General features: G+C 57.9%; 1 protein-coding gene across 1 annotated transcript; it reads left to right on the plus strand.

Annotated features, from left to right (window-relative positions):
* The first annotated feature begins 859 nt into the window (after positions 1-859).
* AQP1 (aquaporin 1 (Colton blood group)) lies at positions 860-15,086 on the plus strand. The gene is made up of 4 exons (XM_014841067.3): positions 860-1,666; positions 11,589-11,753; positions 12,064-12,144; positions 12,970-15,086. Exons 1-4 carry the CDS (start codon positions 1,277-1,279, stop codon positions 13,147-13,149), a joined length of 816 nt encoding a protein of 271 aa, XP_014696553.1. The 5' UTR covers positions 860-1,276; the 3' UTR covers positions 13,150-15,086.
* The last annotated feature ends 1,276 nt before the right edge of the window (positions 15,087-16,362 follow it).

A 16,362-nucleotide genomic window follows, 5' to 3' on the forward strand; every position in this document is an offset into this window, starting at 1 on the left:
GGGTGCTTGTCTGGTCGCTCCCCCTTTACTTGCCCGCCCCTCCCCAATCTTTCCCTTTCCTTCTGGCCTCTGGGTCCAGGCCTGTCTCCCCTCTTCCCGGTTTGTCTCTCTCCATCTGTGCTCTCTGTCTCTCTCTCAGCCCCAGCCTGTCTCCCTGCCTCTGCCTGGGAATTGTCTCGTTCACTTCCATTTTTTTGATGGTTCCGCTTCCCTATTACTCTGCTTCATTCTCTGTCTGTCTGTCTGTGTGTCTGTCTGTCTCCTCTCCTCTTCCCTTCTCCATTCGGGTCTGCCTCTCCGTTTCTCCCTTGCTCCCTCCTTCTCTCCTCTTTCCCTCCTGGGCCTTCTCGTCTCTGGGTCAGGCTGCTATTCCTTCAGTCTCCCCAGAGGTCTGCCACAGCCTTTGAGAGGAAAGTCCTGAACTGCCCTCACCTTCCCCACCTGCCCCCAGATCACTAGTTCAAACTGCTTCCTAGAAACTTGAGGGCTCCCAGAGTGGGGCTTCCCAGATCCTTGCCTATCTCAGGCCTGCCCTTGACCACAGAGTGGAGCGTGGGCCACAGACAGCTTGTGCACCTTCTGTTACCTCCACGTCCCCATCAACTGAGGCCTGGTGGGTGGGGCTGGAGGCGTGGGGACATCCCTGAAGTGACATCCAGTGGCCAGGCCTGAGCTGGAGTGTGGGAGGCTCAGACTGCCCCTTTAGACCCCTGGGCCCATGGACTCCAGACTAACGCCACTCTGGGGTGGAATGGGGATGCCAGGCCAGCAGGGTCATGGTGCCTGCCCCCAGGGAGGGCAACGTCCACCCCGCCAAGTCCAACCCGCCCACCTTGCCCCATCCCGAGTGCCCGGCTCTGCCCTTGGGCACCCTCTGAGCTTTGCACACAGGGTGGGGACACCTGGATTTCTCTGGCCCCCTGAGGGGGGCCAACTTGGAGGAATTTCCCAAAGCCTATTAGAGCAGTGGCTGTCGCTTGCCTGCCTCCTCGGGCTGGGCAGGGCTGAGGGCGGAGGGAGAGAGGGAGGGAGGGGGGAGAGGAGGAAGGGAAAAAAAGTTGGCAGGCCGACAGCAGAGCTGTGTCTGCATCCATCGCTGAGAGGAGGCCCGTGCGGTGTGGGGCGGGCCAGGAGCAAGGAGAGGCCTTCCTCCCTTTGTGCCCCCCCTCCTCTCCTCCCCCCTGGGCCCTATAAATAGGCCCAGCCCGGGCTGTGGCTCAGCTCTCGGAGGGAGTTGAGCACCAGGCAGCAGTCTCCAGCCAAGCCCCCTGCCAGCATGGCCAGCGAGTTCAAGACGAAGCTCTTTTGGAGGGCAGTGGTGGCTGAGTTCCTGGCTATGATCCTCTTCGTCTTCATCAGCATTGGTTCCGCCCTGGGCTTCCAATACCCGGTGAAGAGCAACCAGACAGCAGGTGCGGCCCAGGACAACGTGAAGGTGTCGCTGGCCTTTGGGCTGAGCATCGCCACACTGGCCCAGAGCGTGGGCCACATCAGTGGCGCCCACCTCAACCCGGCCGTCACACTGGGGCTGCTGCTCAGCTGCCAGATCAGCATCCTCCGGGCCCTCATGTACATCATTGCCCAGTGTGTGGGTGCCATCGTCGCCACTGCCATCCTCTCAGGCATCACCTCCTCCCTGCCCGACAACTCGCTCGGCCGCAACGAGGTGAGTGGGGTGGCCTCAGGCGTGGGGGAATCGAGGATGGTACTGAGACAGCGCAGGTCTCATCCTCTGCCCATTATGCAGATGGGGACACTGAGGAACTGAGAGAACAGAAGTTGCTGGAGGTCATGCAGAGTTGGGGCTGGAACTCAGCTCCGCCTGCAGCCCAGAGCCTGTTTTCTGCCAGGCACTGAGACCCAGAGAATAATAGTCTTGCCAATATCCCCTGTGGGCATCTATTGTGGGAAATAAGCTCTGGAGGCAGCTGGTGGTTGGGCCAGCAGCTCCTCACCCCTCAGCTGTAGTTTCTTGGCCCTCGGCAGCCCTGCCTGTGCAGCCGCCTCCCTCCTCCTGCAGCCTGGACCCTGGGGAAACTCTGCCCTCACTCCCCAGCCACCGTGAGCCAGATGCCTGGCATGTCTGTGGCCAGGTCTGCAAATGTGTGAGCAGGACTCCCGTGGGGGGCCACACAGGCCTCCCGGCAGCCCCCACATTCACACAGGTCCCCAAATAAGCTGCCTTCAAGGAAAAAGCCTCTCTCGCTCCTCTGTCCCCCAGGAATCAGACAAAGATGAGGGGGAACACTTTCTGGCTGTTTGCAGGTGGTTTTCCTGGATTACAGTGCGGGGTGGGGCTAGGGCGAGGACATCTCGCCTCCTGTCTGGGCTCTACTCTCTGTTGCCGGGCACTGAGAGGTGTGGCGTGTGTGTGTGTATGAATGTACACGTGGATGCCGGCATGGTTCTCTGAGCTTGTGTAAGCTCTGTGCTCCCGTGTGTGTCTGTTTCTGGAAGTGTGTCTGTGAGCACGTTAGTGCTGCTGTGTGAGCGTGGGTGGAGGTGAAGGCGTACCTGCATGTGCCCACCGCTCCTGGCTTGATTGGGGCCTAGGCTGGGGCACTAACGATAAGCAGATGTTGGCATCTGGGTGGCAGCTGCTGAAAAGATTTCCTCTAGGGCTGTTTAGCACAGCTAATTGGCGTTGGCGGTAGTCGCCTGCTGTCACAAACCTGGGCTTTCCAGCCCGTCAGCCAAGTGCAAACTTAGACCTGGCTTGGGCCACAGCAAGGGGAAATTTGGCCCTAAAGGCTGAGCGAGGTTTGAAGGACGTCTCTGAGCGTGTCCCCTGCAGGGAAGGAGAGAGGCAAAGGAGCCGAGAGGTGGAATCAGATCTAGAGAAAGGAGGCTGGTAGGGCCTCGGGCGGGCAGGTGGGTGTGGGGACAGTAAGGGAGCTGGCTGAGGGCTCCTCAGAGGTAGCAGAGGGTGATCACAGCAACTGTCCTCATGCTTCCCAGCCAAAGTTCAGACCCTGGTGCTGCAGCTGGGGAGGTGAGGTAAGGTCTGGTGCAGAGGGCAGCTGGCATGGCCTTGACACGGGGGGCTTAGCACTTCTCGTGTCACAGTGAGATCTCACCCAGCCCCCTCGTGGAGCCAACTGCTGCCCAGCCTAAGATTGAAGATTAGCCTGCAGGCTGGAGTTTAGACTTTAGTCGAGGAAGATGAGGCCATGGTGGATGTGAGGGACAGCATTCCAGCAGGCCACATCCCTCCAGGCCTTAGTCTCTCAGTGGGGGCAGAGTCAGGTGACCTCAGGGAATGCCCACTGGGTAGGGTCAGGTTCACATTTGGGCTCTGTTGGGCATGATGGGGGTAGGGAAAGGGTCCTCACAGGGGAGGAGTGGAGTGTCCCCAGGCCTTCTGGCCACCAGCTGACCCTCCCTCTCAGGGAGCAGGCAGGCAGGGCATCTGCTAACACACTTGACATTCTCTAACACAGGCATCCACGCAGGTGTGGGCGGGCGGGCAGCGCTGTGCCATCTGGATCTGGCCACGCCTTGTTCCACTGTCTCTTCCCCTCCCTGGCCCCCATTTTCCAGAGTCACCCCAACACCTGGGCTGAACAGGTTGCAGATGGGGGAGGAAAAGGGGCAGCCTGGTGCGGGGCCAGCCCTGGGCCAGGAGGTGGGCACACTGGGCTCAGGTCCTTTCTGTTGCTGACTTGTTGAATTTCCTCGGAGCTGAGGACCCTGAGGCTTTAAGAGGAGCCCCAGTCTCCTGCTATCTCTGGGCCACGCCCGTACCACCAGCAAGCTCACTCTATGCACTGGTGTTTATGACTCTTCCCGGGAGGTTTGGCTGAGAGGAGCCCAGGCGGGCCGCGCTGAGCATGAGGGCTGCAAGCACTGTGGTAGGGGCCCAGGCGCTCCCTGTCCACATGATGGGAGATTGGTGTCCAGAAGCACAAATCGTGGTCCTAGAAACAGAGAAAGTGTGCCCCCCAAGGCTGCCTATTAGACACTGGACCTGGGATCTGAAGGGACCTGGGGGGTGGCCTCAGGGCCTCAAGAGGGGCAGAGTCCAGTCTACCCAGCAGGTGACACACTCTTTCCTCCAGCCCTTCGGGAGGCTTCCGCAGCCCCTAGGGCCTGGGGCCCCACCCTGACCCAAACTTGGGTGGAGCCAGTTGTTGGCTTGGAGATTTTCAAGGAAAATAGGGAAAGAAGTGGCAGGAAGTGGTTGGGGTGAGTCAGGGGGTGTCCCCCGGGGACATGGTGGGGACAACTTTCTTCCCACTGAGTCAGGGCTCAGGATGCGCCCTGGAGAGACCATGGGCCTTCGTCCAGCCTGCAGGATTCCCTGCTGGTTCTAATTTCAGCCAAGGGTGAGAGGCTCAGAGGCAGGGGTTGGTGCCGCAGCCTCCCCTGCCCTAGCTCAGCCACCAATACCCTGTGTGACTTCACGCAACTGAGCTCCCTGTGTAGCCCCAGTTCCCATCTGTGAAACAGGGACACAGCAGGGTGTGGCTGAGCTCCGTGGAGTGGAGGATGCTCGCTTGCTTGTGAACCTCGGAGTCCTGACCATTTGCCCACTTTTTTACTCTTCCCCTTGGTGGCTCCCTCCCCACGCTCCCCGCAGACACGACCCAGGACTGCGAGACTGCGAGACTGCAGCGGGCTGACTGCGGGGCTGAAGCAGTTGGCTCTCTGCCTTGGGGAAGCCCATGATCCCGGGCGAGATAAGCTGTGTGCACAGCTGCCCGGGCAAGATAAGCATGGCTGCCCTGTGATGGGGGCCAGAAGGCAGGTGTTATAAAAGATGTCAGGGCAGCCAGAGAACTTCTAACCTTAAGGGTTGGGGAAGACCAGGAAGGCTTCAGGGAGGAAGTGCCACATAAGCCTGAATGTGGAGACCCCACCAGGGAGGGGGCTTTTAGGCAGAGGAAGTACATGAACACAGGCAAAGGGGCAGTGGATGTCGAGGCCTGGGGTCATGGGTTGTGGCCAGACTTGGGGTCACAGTGGGAGGTTGGGGCTCCAGAGGGTGGTGAGGCTCATGATTCAGGTCAGTGTCTGACAGCATCCTGGAGGGGGCTGGATTCCTGGCCATCCCATAGCCTGTGATTTCAGCCCCTTAGGGGGCTCAGGCAGAGGGCAAACTCCCCTCTTTGGGGGTCTTCTCTCAGTCCTGCTGATTCTGGGCCTGATCCCCTGCGGGATGCTTCTGCCTGCTGCATCAGGGGCCTGACTTCAGCCCTACCCTTCCTCAGTTTCTTGGGCCTCAGTTTCCCCAACCACAGAGTGAGAGTCCCCCCACTCCTTGCCATCACTTCTCCCCCAGTTGAAGGCACCCCCTGCCTCCTCCAGGGCTGGGGGTGGGCTGGGGAAGGGGAAGCCAGAGTTTTCCGATGGCCATGCCCAGCCTCGCCTGCCCAGGGAGGGGGCTGGGGGCTGGGTGGTGGTGCCACAGCTGGGACGTATAATTACTGTTTCCAGCCAGAACCCGATGAGGGGGAGGGCACCAAGAGAGGCAAGACCTTTGCGGTGGAGACTTCCTTCACCACGGAAAAGTCTGAGCTGCTTCCCCCGTTAGAGCCCTTGGATCAGCCCTGGCGGCCCCGGGTTGCCCACCTGACCCTGGCCCTCACCCCTCCTGGGAAACCCTTGGTGGAAGGGGCGATGCTCTGAAGGGGGTGCCTCAGTTGAGGGGACTCGCCTCGCTTCTGTCTCCCGGGCCACAGCCCCCCTCATGCCTTGAGCCATTAGCTCCTCACAGGCCAATTCCATGCAGTCCTCCCCAACTTGAGCTCGGGCCCAGACGGTGCTCCTCACTTCCTCTAGGGCCCCACCCGGCAGGTGCTCCCGGTGTGTTAGCCCACCAGGGCTTTCCCCAGGCAGGCCAAACATGCCCCCCGTTCGCCCCTTGGGGAGTGGCATGGGGAATCTCTCCTGGGGGCACAGCGAGCCCTCTGTTCTTGCTGGCAGAGCCTCCCTGTGGGTCATGATCACGGCCTTGAGAGGGCCAAAGGGTCTGGGGCCTCCCGAATGTCTGGGGCTGAGCCCTATAGGTGTAGGCAGGAAAATGTGGTCATGGCCAGGGTCCCCTCAGCCAGGGGTCTCCCCAGGACCAGAGGGGCTCCTTGCCCGCAGTGCTTCCCGGGGGAAAAGTGAGGGGCTGTCTTCATGCAACTAGGAATCCACAGTCCAGTGGGGTGCACATACTTGAAGGCTAAAAACCCCGACTCCAAAGGTGGGAGAAGAGGCAGGAAAGGGCCCACTCCCATCATCAGTTCCTCTCAGTGCCTGAAATCCCACCGTCAGGACCACTGGAGAGGTGGATGTCTGCTCCATGTAAGGCAGGAGTTTTTTTTTTTTAATTGGGAAGGGGCTGCCTTCAAGTCAGTGAGCTCCCTGTCATTAGGGGTGTGTAAGCAGAATCTATCTGCAGCCGGGCTGCTCTGGGGGTGTCTGGCTGTGCGGGGGTACAGCAGGGTGCGTACAGGGAGGTCCCGTCACAGGCTTCGGGCCATGTTGAGACCAGCGGTTCAGATGGCCTCGTGGGAAGGAATCCTGTACTTGGGTTTCTGGACCTTAGCTGGGGGGATGTCTGTGGGTCTTGGAGGCAGGGGTCCCAAGTCAGGAAGGGAGGAATTCTAGAGATGGTCTGGGATTAGAATCTGGGCCAAGGCCGCCATTTTACTAATGAGGAAACTGAGGCCCACAGGCGTGTGGAGCCTTGTCTAGGTTGCATAAAGGATCATGGCAGGGAAGGACCATGCCCCCAGCCTCCTGCCTCCCAGCTTTTCATTATTCCTGTTGCTCCAGCGTGCACACGGCCATGCTGTACCAACACACACGTGCATACACACTCACACACACGCTGGACATGGTACATGGGGGCACACACACGTGGGCGTGGAGCACATTCTCAAGTCTGGCTGGTCCCACTCAGGCCCTGGGACTCCAGGAGAGTGGGGTGGGGGCTCCTCAGTAAAGCCTCCTTCTTTCCCCTGGCAGGAGGGTGGGGTCTGTCCTGGAGTAAGGAAAGGAAGGAGTGGGGGAAGGAGGAACTCATTGCTTTATGTATTGTTTCTTGTCTGGGAGATGAAATGGCTTCTGAGAGCAACTAAACAGGCTTTGAGACCTGCTCTTTTCTCTCTCTTGCTCAAGGGGCCCTCCTTCTCTTCTCTTCCCCCCTCCCTAGTCAGTAGTGGCTGGGACCTGTGTGTGGATGTGTGACACACAGGGCATGGTGACACACTCAGAAATGCCATCAGATACACAGTATGGCCATCCAGGGCCACATGCCACACAGAGACCCCTGGTACACAGAGCCCACCTTGGTAAGAGACACACCCTGTGTCACAGGGATTCTCAGAGACAGTGGAGATACATTTGGCCAACACACGACCCATTTGTCTGAATGTCCCACCAGGCCTGGAAAAGAATGTATATTCTCTAATTTGGAGGTGCAGGGTTTTACATATTTTCCTTATATCAAAGTCATTAATTATACGGTTCCAATCCTCCCTGCTCATGTTATTTATATATTTGACTGCCTCATTCCATCAGTTCCTAAGAAAAGGTCCTTAAATGCTTTCACTCTGATAGTGGGTTGATCAGATGCTCCTTATATTTCTGTCAATTTTTGTATCATTTATTTTTAGGCTATATTGTTTGGCGCATATAGATTGAGAATTTTTATAGCTCTTTGATAGACTTTTCATTTACTTATTATGTAATAAATCTTTTAATACCTAACAAAAAAAGAAAAGGAGAGAGTCATACGTGGTCACCCACAGATAGGCAGACACTGATATATACAGACACACAGAGGTGCACAGAGCTGTGGACACAGAGGCACATGCACATGTGAACACCCATGGAGGGGTGACACTGAGGCCCTCCCACCGTGAGTGCGGAGTTCAGTGGGTGGGTGGGGCAGGCCTCAATGTCTCCCATCCCCTGTTCTTCAAGAGCAGATCTCAGGGGCCGGCCCGGTGGTGCAGTGGTTAGGTTTGCACGTTCCACTTCTCAGTGGCCCGGGGTTCGCCAGTTTGGATCCTGGGTGTGGACATGACACCACTTGGCAAAAGCCATGCTGTGGTGGGCATCCCACATATAAAAAAAAAGTGGAGGAAGATGGGCATGGATGTTAGCTCAGGGCCAGTCTTCCTCGGCAAAAAGAGGAAGATTGGCAGTAGTTAGCTCAGGGCTAATCTTCCTCAAAAAAAAAAAAAAAAAAGCAGATCTCAGAGCTGCAGCCAGGCGTGGCTCTGGAGCCTGCTATTCCCAAGAGTGGGACACCAGGGTGCCCAGGCCAAGCTGGGGCCCTGGGCCCTGGAAGCTACCTTGCTCAGCCTGCTCATAGGCAACGGGGAGGGTTTGAGGCCCTTTTCCTGGAGAGGTCAGCCTTCCACCACCCTGGAGCCCAGGACACACTGGCAGCTACAGGGCCATCTTCTGCCAGCTCCCCAGTCCAAGCTGGGAATAGCCAGGTCCCTGGGTTGGTAGCCAGCACCTTAGCCTGGGAGTGTGGGAGGCACAGGCCCCAGGGCAAGGGTCCTCTCTTTGCTCTCTGCTCCCTGGGCCTTGGCCTCCTCATTCATCATCTCACAGAGCCCTTGCATGGGCTGCCCTTTAAGGCCCAGGGAGACTAGTGACTGGCCTGTGGTCTCCCTGCTAGAAAGCAAATAAGCCAGCCCTGGGTCCAGAGAGCTTCCCTGGAGCCAGGTGGCCTCCAGAGAGGGTGGAAGTCTTAGAAAATTAGCATCCCCTGCCACTTCTGTCACCATACAGCAAATGTCTGCTCCAAGGTCTGGGGAGGGAGATGGGAAGATCTCCGTGACGTGTCTTCCCTGAGCGCCCAGGCCAGGCGGGACGAGCACCCACACAGGAGGCGGGAGGATTGCTTCTCTACAGCAGCTGCAGGCAGTTCAGCGAGGGCAGACGGGGCGACGGCAGAAGTTAATTCCAGCCAGGAGCCTGGGAAGGCTTTTTGGAGTTGATGGGTCTGAAATGGGCCTTGAGAGTCGGTATCAATGGGCTTGGTTCATGAATGGAGAATTTGTATCTTTCTGATGCTTCAGATTAACTGTGTGGATTGTTCTGTTGTTTATACTTGCATTCACAAAACTGTTACTTTTTGTTTTTTTATTACTTAATCAGTAAAATATAAGACCTGAGCCAGTCAAAACTACCTGGGGACGTGCAAACATCGATTTTTTTTTCCAATAACAAGTGACCACAACTGGGATTGGCCCTATTGAAGCAATTGTTTCAACTTTAATAGGTTGTAAATAGTAACATATGTATTGAATTTTTACCTGCTCTTTCCTGGACATCACGTTTCAACAGACCTTTAACTACTCCTTCCAATTCTGAATTATCAAGTTTTTCTAGGTGTAAGTAATGCAAGTGCATTGGCAGTTGAAGGAGAGGTGGTCAGTAGATACTGAAGCAATCAGGGGAGGCTTCCTGACGGTGGTGGTGGCGGGAATGGGAGAGGAAGTTTACTAACCCATGTGGTTCTGGGCAGTCAGGTTCTAAGGGCTCTGGACTGCCAGGAAGGTGTATATCCCGAAGTTCCCAGGGCAGGTGACCCCTTCCCATTGGCTTGGAGCTGTGGGTATGACACTGGGCCCTGTGCTCTGCTCACTTGCGTTAAAAAGTGGTGCCTTGGGGCAAAGCAGAGGCTGGGATGCTCAGACCTGATTAAGAACCAGGGAAGGAGATGAGCTCACCCAGGCCACGTCTGTGAGTGTCGGGGTGGGGATGCGGGAGGTTGAGGCAGGAGCCACTTAGAGCGATTGCTCCATTAATCAGCCTGGAAGGGCTGGTTTTAGAACTCCTGCCAACTAGCAATTAGGCCGACCCTGGAGAGCAGAGGAGAGAAGAGGAGGAGGAACCCTGAGCTCCCTGAGCGCTCAGACACAGAGATGAGTGGCAGGTGTCTGTGTGATGGGCCTCGGTACGAGCCTCGCCTCAGTGGAGCTTGTCCCGACTCCCGGCAGGCCTCACTCCCTTCTCCACACCCCTGTGCTGCAGGCCCCTTCCCCTTCTGCCTGTCCCCCAATCCTGGGGATAAGACCTGGAAGAATCAGAAAAAAACTGCAACTGTTCTGGTCGCTCCTGCCTCTGCAGCCCTTTCCAAATGCCCCCAGACAGCCCCCACCGCCTTTGAACCCGTCTGGAGAGTGGGCAGGGAAAATTAGATCCATTTTACAGATGGGGAAACTGAGGACCAGAGAGGGAAAAGGGCATGCTCATCAGGTCAGCAAGTGGGAGAGTCGGGACCTGAACACAGGGCTCCTGCATCCACCGCCCCACCTCGGGGTGGGAAGAAACTGGGCATTGCCCAGAGGGCTGGCTGAGCTGAGGGGCCGAAGCTCTGGGGTGGGCCAGGAAAGGCCCAGAACTGGGGTTGCAAAGCAGGGGAGGGGATGTGAGTCACTTTCCCTCTGACCCAGGGCAGCAGACAAAGGCGGGAAGAGAATTGTTCTTGTAAGATGGCCTCAGGGTGGGGCTGAGAAAACCTCTGGAGAGTGGAGTGCCCGTTTTTCTAGGATTTTGCAAAATGCCCTACGGCCTTGGGGACACCCCCTACCCTCAGGATGAGACTTCAAGTGCAGGCTTATTTGGACACACTAGCCCTGCCTGGGAGAAGGCAGCCCACGTGGCCACATCCAGGCACCTTTGAGAGTGGGCCTTTGCCAATGTGGCCCAGCTCCCCCGTGTAGGACCTGGCCCCTGGGACCCCCACATGGCGGGGGGGGGGGGGGTGCAGGGACTCCCTGGGGAGGGGTCTTTCTGGTGAAGCTGCAGGGGGACGGCTTCGATGACCTCATGGCAGGTCCCATTCCCTTCTTTTTCCATGAGTCATGTTTCTAAAAGTGGCCCAGGAGCAAGTGGCAGCCAGATGCTGGTGGCGGAGCCGATGTGGCCAGAGAGAGGGAGGGGGGCCAGGCCAGGAGGAAGAGGGAGGGAGCAGACAGGGAGGGCAGGGCCAGGAAGAAGTAGGAGAGAGACACTGGACCAGGGGAGAGACAGACAGAGGTGGGGAAGGAGACAGAGGGTGGGGGCAGCAAGGGAGAAGGCACAAAGGAGAGAGGCACAAAGGGAGCCAGGCCAGCTAACGGAGCAAGACCCTTCCCAGCTTTGGGAGTTTGGGATGCAGCAGAGGATGGGGTGGAATGTTCTGGACTTTGGGGGCATGAAGTAATGTCTCCAGCTGGGCCCTGCCACCCATTTGCTTCTCTTCTCCTATGAGTGTCCCTGACCATCACCTCCCATGCCTGGGGCTCACCCCTTGCCTGTGGCCTTAGTACCCCCAGGGTATCCTGGCCTCAGTGTAGCTGGATGCAGATGACCCACCTCACTCCAGGCCTCTCTGGCCTCTAGGCAGAGCCTGCAGGGTCTAGGCAGGTACCAGGGGCCAAGCTGGTGCTTCCTCAACAGATATGGGAGAGGACAAGGCCTAACGCCCACTATCAGCTGTGTGTGCTTGGGCAGGGCCTAGGCCCCTCCAGGCTCAGCCAGGGGCTGATGCGATGGGCTCTCAGGGCACTGAAGGTCTGGCCCTTGGTGCCTGGGCCTGGGGGGCCTGGGACACAGTCCCCACCGAGGCTTGCCATCCCTCTCCCCTACAGCTGGCCTCTGGCGTGAACTCGGGCCAAGGCCTGGGCATCGAGATCATCGGCACCCTGCAGCTGGTGCTGTGTGTGCTGGCCACCACTGACCGGAGACGCCGTGACCTCGGGGGCTCAGCCCCTCTTGCTATCGGCTTCTCTGTGGCCCTTGGACACCTGCTGGCGGTGAGTGGGGAGTCTTCCCAGGTAGGGGTGGGGTGGGCAGGGCCAGGCAGGGGCTGTCGGAGTGCCCTGTCAGGGGCAGTGGATGGGACCCCCGACAGGGCTCACGCCATGGGGTGAGGGGATCAGCTCTTTGGGGCTGGGGGGCTGGGTCTTACCCAGGAGAGGGAAGCACAGGGACCTCCTGACCATCTTTCTGGGTCAGTGTGCCCCTCTCTTTCTGGGTCTGATCGTCACCTCCTTGTTTTTTCTCTCTGGGTCACTTTCTCCCTTTCTGTCCCCTCTCCGCCCGCGTGCCCCTTCTCTCTCACAGATCGACTACACTGGCTGCGGTATTAACCCCGCCCGGTCCTTCGGCTCCTCGGTGATCACCCACAACTTCAAGGATCACTGGGTAAGGGGTGGCAGGCTCCCCGTGGAGGAGGGGGGGAGGCTTTGGTGCCCATGGTAGGCCCCACCCCACCTCGCAGCATCCTTTCTCATCATGGAGGTTCTGGGAGACAGCCAGGGCAGAGGGAGAACCAAGGCCTGAGATGAGGGGCGGATGGGGCCACACCTCAGGCAGTGTACGCCAGGCCTCTGCCTGCCCAGCTCAGACCTGCCCCACGTCCTCCCAGCAGTGTGTTCGAGAGCCAGGCCCGAATCTTGGCTCCGCCACTTTCCCATTCAACGTGACCTTGGGTGGGCTGCTGGCCGTCTCATTGCCTGCATTTCCCGGCCTGTGAAGTGGGGTGTGGAAGGACCTACCTGCCCCCCGGGATGGCCGGGAGCATGAACGACCTCACCACCTGTAAGCTGAGCTCAGGATGGAGGAAGAGCTCAGTGGACTGAGCTGTTCTTGCTGTTGAGGTTTCCATTCCAGGCCAACCTTTTATCAGACTAGACTTTCCTGTGGCCCCTCCAAAGTTGGGGAGGGCGGGGCAGTGGCCACCCTCAGGAAGGGGCTGTTCTGACCACACTAGGCACCCTGAGCTGGACCACACAGTGGCAGGGAGATGCCCACTACCTCACTCATGGCTTGGGCCAGTTCTGGGGGCACTGGAATCAGGATGTTGGGGTTCAGCACTGCCTGCCCCTGTCCCAGGCACAGGGGCAAGAGAACCCATCCAATGGGGTGAGGGGTGGGGAACTCAGGGAGAGCATGCCAGAAGAGGGGGCCTTCAGCACAGTCTGGAAGGCCCCATGAGACACCCCCTGAGCACGCCTGCTCTGTTCCTAGATTTTCTGGGTGGGGCCATTCATCGGGGGAGCCCTGGCAGTGCTCATCTATGACTTCATCCTGGCCCCACGCAGCAGCGACCTCGCAGACCGCGTGAAGGTGTGGACCAGCGGCCAGGTGGAGGAGTACGACCTGGATGGCGACGACATCCACGCCAGGGTGGAGATGAAGCCCAAATAGAGGCGACCCAGCCCAGGCACCCACGTGGGGCACGGGGCCAGGGGCGGGCGGAGGGAGGGGAGGGCTGAAATCCATATTGTAGACACTCTGACAAGCTGGCCAATGTCACTTCCCAAAGACCCGCAGGAACTGCGTGGTCAAGCCTGATTTGGGGCTGTTTCTATCACTTTCTTTCTCTTTCTCTGTTTCCTGGCCTCGGGGCTTCCTGGGGACCCAGATTTACCAATTACTCACTCCCTTGAAGTCACGGAGGAGGTGAAAGAGAGGGACCTGCCCTGCTAAGTTGTCCCCTCAGAGTGTGACTGGAGGTGTGCCCGAAAATCCCCCTCATCTCCAAGTTGCTCACCAACTCACCTGCCGCCGGTGCCTGGGGCTCCACCGTTATTGCTTTGTGCCTTTGGGAGTGGCCCTCCTTCTCAGAACATGCACTTTGCTCTTTAGGGTGCTTTGAGGGGAAGAGCCCGCACGAGGGGCAGTGATGGGTGCAAGTGGCAGAAAAGCTTCGTCCTTGCAGTGCAGCTTGCTTCCAGCCCCGTCCTCCCCCCGCCCCCCAACTGGACTTGCTGCATGACCTTGGGATCATCCTCATCTCGGGGCCTCAGTGACTCCATCTGTAAAGTGGCAGGCACACGGAGAGTTATCTGGGCCTGAGGCCCCTCTGTAGGATTCTGTAAGTGTAGACACACCGCGGGTTCGGCAAGATGTAGTCTGGACTGGCGCTTCTTCTCCCATTTGCCCTGGTTCTCTCCCCAAGTTTATAGCTGTACCTAGCGTCCATGTGAACACGTGTACATATGCATCCATGTTCAAAGCAGAGAGCAACACATAGCACAGAACATCGGAAGTTCCCGTTCCTGGGCAAACAGGGCTCATTCCTGTGCAGGGGCTTCCCGGACAGGGTCTGCTGTTGCAGAAGGAAGGCTCCTTGGAGGGTGAAGGATGAATACTCACGTCCCTTCACTGAGTCTAGCTGGTATTTTCCACCCGTCGTCGCATCATCTTGCTCTTTATTCGGTTCTTCACTTCCTCCAGCGTAGACACAGGTCACCATTATGCAGGTGTGTTTATTAAAGGGCAGCTGGTTATCTGAAGCCCCAAGCCTGAGGACAGATGACCATGATGTGGATCAGCTCACGGAGGCAGATGCCCTTGTTGGACCCTTAGGGGGGCTTCCAAGCCCCTGGCTGGTCCTGGGAGGGGTGGGGAGGAGCAGACTCCCCCCTTATTCCTGAGCTCCTGGTTGGAGGTATTTCAGCAGCTGGGTGATCTGCACAGGCTCCCTGTGTGACCCTGGGCCACAGCCTTCTCTTTCTCCTTTACCTGGAGGGGAGAGGCAGCCTTGACCTGGTGAAGTGGCTACCACTGCAGCCCAAGGACAGTTCAGAGTCCAGAGTCTGCTTTGGGGGCAGCTATACACACAGTCCACTCAACTCCACCAGGGCCGGAGCAGGTGCCCCTACGTGCCTGTAGCCACGACAGTAACAAAAACTGAGAGACACAACATAGGTATCTAGAAGCAGTGGGACGACCAGGAGGCCCTAATGGTCACTGATGCATCACGGTATCCACACACTCTCTTCTCCATTTCTTAGCAAGGACTTCTAGCCCATTTAACAGACAAGGAAACTAAGGTTCAAGGTCCCATGGCTAGATTATGATTTGGCCAGGCCTAGCAGCCGAGGCCAGCCTCTGGCTACTCCCTGGACTGTGAGAATGGCTCCTGTCATTCCCAGCTTCTTGGTTTCTGCCTGGGCAATGGCCAGGGGCCAGGAGGGGTGAGGCTTGTGCTGGAGGGGAGAAGGGAGCAGACCCGCCCACTGCCCAGTTCTGGCTGCTGCGTACCAGGACCCTGCCTCTGTCTGCTCTGCATATATGTCTCTTTGGAGTTGGAATTTCACTATATGTTAAGAAAATAAAGGATAATACAGGTTGTCCAAGCTCCTTGTAGTTTTTCGTCATTTGGCACTGTGTTCCCAGAAGAGATCTCCAAGTCTAAGAGATTGGGTCCACCCCTAGGGACCTAGTCTGAGGGAGAGCCACTGCCTGCCCTTCTCAGGATCCCTGGCCTCAAAGGGTGGACACAGCCCCACCCCAGAACTGCATCTGAGGGACACCCCTAATAGGGGCCATTTTTGATTCTGGAATGTGAATGAGGGGGAAGCAGGATGGAAGTATGACAGCCCCTTTAGTTCCCTCTGCACCCATCAGAGCAGAGCCCAGGGAGCACCAGGGACTGCCCAGCCATTCTTCCCTCTGTGCCCCCTCTCACATTTCTGACCCCACCCATGCCTGGGCTGGGTACTGGGGCCCACAGGCTCTGACCGGGAACTCAGCCCTACTGAGAGCACAGACTCACCCGTCAGAGTGAGGTTAGCGCCAGGCACTGGGGATGCTGATGAAGGATGTGAAGGACAACGTGCAGTAGCTAAGAGGGGAAAAGTAATTTAGTCCCTTGAGCCCTTTTGGGCCAAAGGGCTCCTCTGCTCTGAAACCACAAGCCACATTCAGTGAGGATGTGCATTTTTCTGTGGAGGGGTTTGTGGTTTTCATCAGATTCCCAAGGGGTGTGCCCAGCATGGAAGAGAACAGAGGTCAGAGTGAGCTTGCCTCTGCCAGAGGGTGACAGGGAGCCATGGAAGGACCCCTCTGTCTGCTCCTGCCTTTCTGCCTCTTCCCCTTGTAGGCCTGAGGCCAGTGTGGGCTGAAAAAGGCCCTGGCCAGGCCTCTCGAGCTCACAAGACCCCTTCCCACCTATGGCCTCCCCCACTCTTGGGTGCACAGCAGGCATGGGTGTCCTCACTCAATGGAAGGGAGATGGCTACTCAGAGACATGCTCCAAAGTTACAGGATAAGTCTATGTAGAGCTGACACTTGACCCCAGGCCCCGACACCCCCCCATGCACACACACTTAAGGCTAGTTTCTCAGGACAGGAACAACGATGTGGGGAAACTGAGTGCCCGAGAACAGGGAACAGGCCATGGGCAGGCTTGCACCTTCCACAGAGGCCCAGAGTCTGGGGGGCTCTGAGAACCATCAACCTTCTAGAAATCTCACTGGACCACATGGGCAGATGTTGCCATGAGTGTGCGCTGTGAAGGTAAGGGGAGACTAGGAAGGTCCTGGCACCCCCACACTGTTCCTAAGAGACACATGGTTCCTGCCTCCCTCTGGTGGAGGGCTTGGCTGATGGTGATACAGGGTGGCCGGGCCT

The sequence above is a fragment of the Equus asinus genome, chromosome 1, assembly GCF_041296235.1.
Source record: "Equus asinus isolate D_3611 breed Donkey chromosome 1, EquAss-T2T_v2, whole genome shotgun sequence".
NCBI classification, from domain to species: Eukaryota; Metazoa; Chordata; class Mammalia; order Perissodactyla; family Equidae; genus Equus; species Equus asinus.

What these genes read in the sequence shown, in the direction of transcription:
- AQP1 (XM_014841067.3), top strand. Translation starts at nt 1,277, where the DNA reads ATGGCCAGCGAGTTCAAGACGAAGCTCTTTTGGAGGGCAGTGGTGGCT. An exon ending in ACTCGCTCGGCCGCAACGAG is followed by an intron (nt 1,667 to 11,588) that starts GTGAGTGGGGTG and finishes TCTCCCCTACAG; the next exon opens with CTGGCCTCTGGCGTGAACTC. An exon ending in CCCTTGGACACCTGCTGGCG is followed by an intron (nt 11,754 to 12,063) that starts GTGAGTGGGGAG and finishes TCTCTCTCACAG; the next exon opens with ATCGACTACACTGGCTGCGG.